The following is a 4675-nucleotide window of genomic DNA, read 5'->3' on the forward strand; positions in this document are numbered from 1 at the left end:
TTTTGCGTGATTGCGCGATTTATCTGTCAACTATTAGCCAGTCAAATTGCTTTTACTACTATAATGTATAATAACAAGAAATATTTGGACCAAGGCCAATGCTATCTGCCGAAGCGAAGCTAATAATTGTTTAATGTCGTTGTAAGTGACAAGTCAGTGAAAATTGTCTGTAGGCTCTTACCCAATCAGAATCTAGGTAGAACCAAACTTGTATCAATTAAGATGCATAAAGTTATCAATCAATAATAATATCAATTACGACCTTACGCTGGGTTTGACGAAAAACCATATAAAACTGCAAATCTCGAGGCATTTTTATGCCCTGATTGATAGAAATAAAAAATTATAGGTAAATAAAAAATTATACGTGGTTTAAAAACACTTTACCGCAGTAAGTTACGCTGTATTACATGAATTAAGGCAGTGTCTAAATCTATCCTATCTATCTAAAATGCAAGTTCAGGGGATATACGCAATTATATGTACATATGAAGTGATTCTCCATCATTTCACAAATTAAATTATTTAATGCTTGCATCTGGTATAGAGTGATGGCATTCGTTCATCAGTTATTATTTTTTTCAGGCACATGTTGCATTATATGGTATTGGAGTGGACGATACGTCATTTGAGAGGAGTGAATATGGAACGGTGCTGACACTCGCTCGTAGATATGTAGATTTAATAAAAAAATCCAGCCTGAAGGTCCATTTTATCTTGGTAAGAACAAATTATATGAAAACTATATTGTTACCAACTAGAAATTAAAAATAATAAATTTTACCGTATCGTGTCATTCAAGAGGGGTCTTTTAGTTACATCAGTTACGTCAGTTATTGTAGCTGGATGCTCGCTCATGCCCACGATTTTTGAAACGCATTTTCAGCTGGCTACTCGTTCGGCGGTCTGTTGGCTTACGAAATGGCGAGTGAGCTGAAAAGAAATGGTGAAACTGTTGCAATGGTGTTCATGGTGGATACGTTCGCATGGCACCCTAAAGCCCTAACAAACGGTAAAGAATTGATGCGAAAGACCACCGAGTTAACCTTAAAGTCAACGGAAAAATATGTGGTAAAGAAAAATATAAATTTTCCTATATTACTCAACGGGGAAAATAGTTATATAGTTATTTTTATTCTTGTTTTTCAATTAGTTTCTATGTTTGGCAAAGTGGATCCTGTGTTTGAGAAACATCCGTTGAACTTTCTGCTTTGAATTAATTTTGAAACTAGAAAAATTTTAAGTAAAATATTTAACAAACCATCCTAAAATTGTTAAAATGGGAAGCTTTGTTAATTAATATACAATTTTTCAATATTTTGGAAACAAAAATTTTTCCAATTATGCTCATTTTGGGTGGCTTTTTTTGATGTTCAACCCGGTGACGGATTGGTTTCTCTTTTTAAAAATTGAGTTTCATAGTGGTTCTTTGTACACTTCGAGAATCCAAGCCCTAAATATATTTTTCGATTGGTTTCGTTATTTCGATAATGATTAAGTATGTTGTTTAATGAGAATTCAAACTGTTTACTCAGGATGAATGAATTTTGAACACTAAAAGAAATTTTGATAAACCAATGCTTTACCTTTGTCCCAAAACATGAACAGATCACTGCTTTGGTTTTTTGTTTTTTCTTTGTCGTAAATAATTATGCACGGTTGGGCGAACAGAAAATGCTGATACATGTTACATTGTATAAATTCCTTCTCAGACAAGACGACTGCTCGAAAAAATTGCTTTCGTCGAAATGGGTAAGAGTAAACATGACGTCAATGATTATTACGAGGAATTGCAACATCAGGAAAAGGTTATTGATGTTTTGGAGGATGAAGCTGCTGAAAAGAATATTGTGCTTCGTTTGAAAGAAAGAATTGAGACAACTAAGTACGAAGTCAGATCTGCTGCTGAAGCTCATTTAGATTGGCAGCCTTCTAAGGTATATAACATTCAGTTTATCATGGTATTTTATCAACAAGGAAGAATTGCTTGACATTTACATTGTAACGACCGATTTTCTTGTCTTTTGGCAATAATTATTAAATACTCAATAGTGTGTACCTAAGGGACCGATGAATTAGAATTTCTCTTTTTAAAGGTATCCTATGACGGGGTATTGACATTCGTTTGCTGTGACGAAACTAAGTCATTCTCTCTTAGCAAGCCAGAGATATGGAAAACGTTAGTTGAGAGAATGGATTTCCTTTACGCCCCTGGAAGTCATCTAAAAGTACGAGATGGAGCTAGTGGAGAAACGTGTGGATCCATGATAATGACAACAGCAGCAATGAGCTACCTTTCCAAATCTCTACACCACAATTTCCAGGCTGTAAGAACAAGGCGTGAAGAGAAATTGGTGGAATTTCTAAAGCAAGGAATTGTTATCTGGATGCTTTCAAGTAAGCAAAATATTAAGTAATTTAGCTTGGTGCAACACGTGAGTATTTAACACTGCAAAGCTTTCGGTCCGTTGAACCGGCCGGGCCTTCATCAGTGCAATTACCTGAAATTAATTACCTGCAATTAACGGTCCGAAAGCTTTGCAGTATTAAATACTTACGTAGTGTACCTACAAGCTAAATTACTTAACGACTGTCACCGGCCATGCAAACATACAAGAATATTAAGCAAAATATTTTTATTGGGTAACGTGCTTCTGAAGAAATATAGCTGCGAAAGCATCGGCAATCGAGCTGGGGAATCCTATTCTTAATTATAGGGGTCAAATATGTACGGCTATTTTAAAGCCCCATTTTGAAACCATTTTTAAGGAGCCTTTTGTTTGGTCACTTTTACAGCGTGACTTCGCACATGCGACACATCTTAAATCGTTAATTTATTTGTTTTGCATCTAGGTTTCTCAAAATGGGTGAAAGGCACTCTCCAGTTAGATTCCGAAGAAACAGTGTTTAATTTTGAATATAAATCCTTAGGATTGTTTACAGTACGAAAATTTTTTATCAAAGGTAAGCCCCAGATTACGAATACCAACCTTTTGGGCCAATATAAACTTTTGATCTGAATGAGAAAAATTATTAGTATCTTGAAAATTATCGAATTAAATAGAGGTTGGATTTCAGTTCATTGAAATACAGCCGCAGTGTCAAAAGGAACGACATAGTCGAGGGCCGGGTGCCACCCCGCACCGCACACTGTATAGCTCCCAAGATGTTGCTCTTTCGTCCACAAAGACACCCTTCTTTGAGGCCTCAATTATGTCTTCTTTGTGGCGTTCATTATTATGTGTTGTAATAGTTGGTCAAAGATTTTTTCTTTTGAATACCGCCCTGTTACCCTCATTAGATCAAAACATAAACAAAAGACGATTTTTAGGTTGATAGAGTATTGCATGCATATTCATGTGATTACTTTACTTTTTAAGATTTGACAAACATCATGCCTGGTAGGCATGTTGATGAAATCCGTAAACGCCATGGCAACAATCCTTTCATTGATTTCCTCACTTGTATGTTGACCAAAAACGGCGGGCTTTGGACGTTTCATTCTTTGGATTTTCAGCGGCTCAAATTGCTGGTCGATGCTTTAGAAGCTCTTTTTGGAATACCGTTCGTGCAGTGACGGGAACCACAACGGACAACGGTCAATCATTATAATTTGATAGATGAAGTTAATAAGAAGTGTATTGTTTACCATTAGCATTTTTATTAAAACAACTTGCACTCATGGATTTGTTGCAGTGTAGTTTACTAAGTTTAGGAACAAAAGGAACTTAATTGTTCTAGGCAAAGTAAGATAAATCTTAGTAAAGCGTAGAACATAAATCCATATATGCAACCTAAATTACAATATTACTTTTTTATATTTACAAACAATATTACATTCTCTAAAAATATTTTCTATTTTGTGTTTGTGATCTTCCACGGGAAAACACACGTTAATGCTGTCGATTAACTTCGTTAGTTTGTTACTATTTACTAACCGTTGTCGTTGGTTAGTTCGCGTAAACGGTAGACGCTTCAAATGTTCGTTCAAAAGATTTTAGAAAACGGTCGTAACTTGAAAGTCCTGTCCCAAAAACATGAAAAACCCTATACAGTAAGCTGTAAGCATTAAACATTATGGAGTTTGGAGTTTTATTAAAACAAATCTGAATGGCAGCTACGTAGGATGTTGAATTGTACATGCAGAATTTTCTTACTAACCTGATATACATTCAAAACTATTACACAACATTATATATTAAAAATTAACATGATAGAGACTACGACATGGACTACGATACTGGACAGCATAAACAAATTAGGAAACCGACTAGTTCTACAAAATTAAATCAAGATATTTATTATTACGTAGATTATACTTATTTTAAGCTTTAGGGATTTAGAGAAAAGTTTCTTTGAGACTTTAGATTATTTAATATAGCACGAAAAATAAAGAGGTGCACGTTGAACCTTAATGAACAAACGCTGGAAATTCGGCGTGTCTTTAGCAAATCAGATAATTCGGTCTTTGCACTTGGAGTGATTTAGGACCATATCATTTTCTGTGCACCAATCGTCAATTTCATCGATAATAGACAGCATATTGCTGTGAGCACATTCCCCAATTGTTTCGGAGAGACTGGTATCGTCGACTTACTTCCATCTTTCTTTGTGTTTTGTGGCTACATGATTACGAATGATAAGGAGGAAAATGGGTCCAAAGGATTGTACCTTG

General features: G+C 35.1%; 1 protein-coding gene across 1 annotated transcript; it reads left to right on the forward strand.

The window, feature by feature from the left end:
* The first annotated feature begins 910 nt into the window (after positions 1-910).
* LOC114538535 lies at positions 911-3650 on the forward strand. Its single transcript, XM_028559704.1, has 5 exons — positions 911-1071; positions 1713-1937; positions 2097-2397; positions 2854-2964; positions 3381-3650. The coding sequence occupies exons 1-5, from the start codon at positions 922-924 to the stop codon at positions 3575-3577; spliced, it is 984 nt and encodes a 327-aa protein (XP_028415505.1). The 5' UTR covers positions 911-921; the 3' UTR covers positions 3578-3650.
* The last annotated feature ends 1025 nt before the right edge of the window (positions 3651-4675 follow it).

Source organism: Dendronephthya gigantea, unplaced genomic scaffold (genome assembly GCF_004324835.1).
Source record: "Dendronephthya gigantea isolate DGI-Jeju-01 unplaced genomic scaffold, DenGig_1.0 000187F, whole genome shotgun sequence".
Taxonomy (NCBI): Eukaryota; Metazoa; Cnidaria; class Anthozoa; order Malacalcyonacea; family Nephtheidae; genus Dendronephthya; species Dendronephthya gigantea.

Excerpts from the sequence above, each read along its gene's own strand:
- LOC114538535 (XM_028559704.1), top strand. The coding sequence starts at position 922 with ATGGCGAGTGAGCTGAAAAGAAATGGTGAAACTGTTGCAATGGTGTTC. Across the intron at positions 1,072-1,712 it reads AGTCAACGGAAAAATATGTG|ACAAGACGACTGCTCGAAAA; the intron begins GTAAAGAAAAAT and ends ATTCCTTCTCAG. Across the intron at positions 2,965-3,380 it reads ACGAAAATTTTTTATCAAAG|ATTTGACAAACATCATGCCT; the intron begins GTAAGCCCCAGA and ends TTACTTTTTAAG.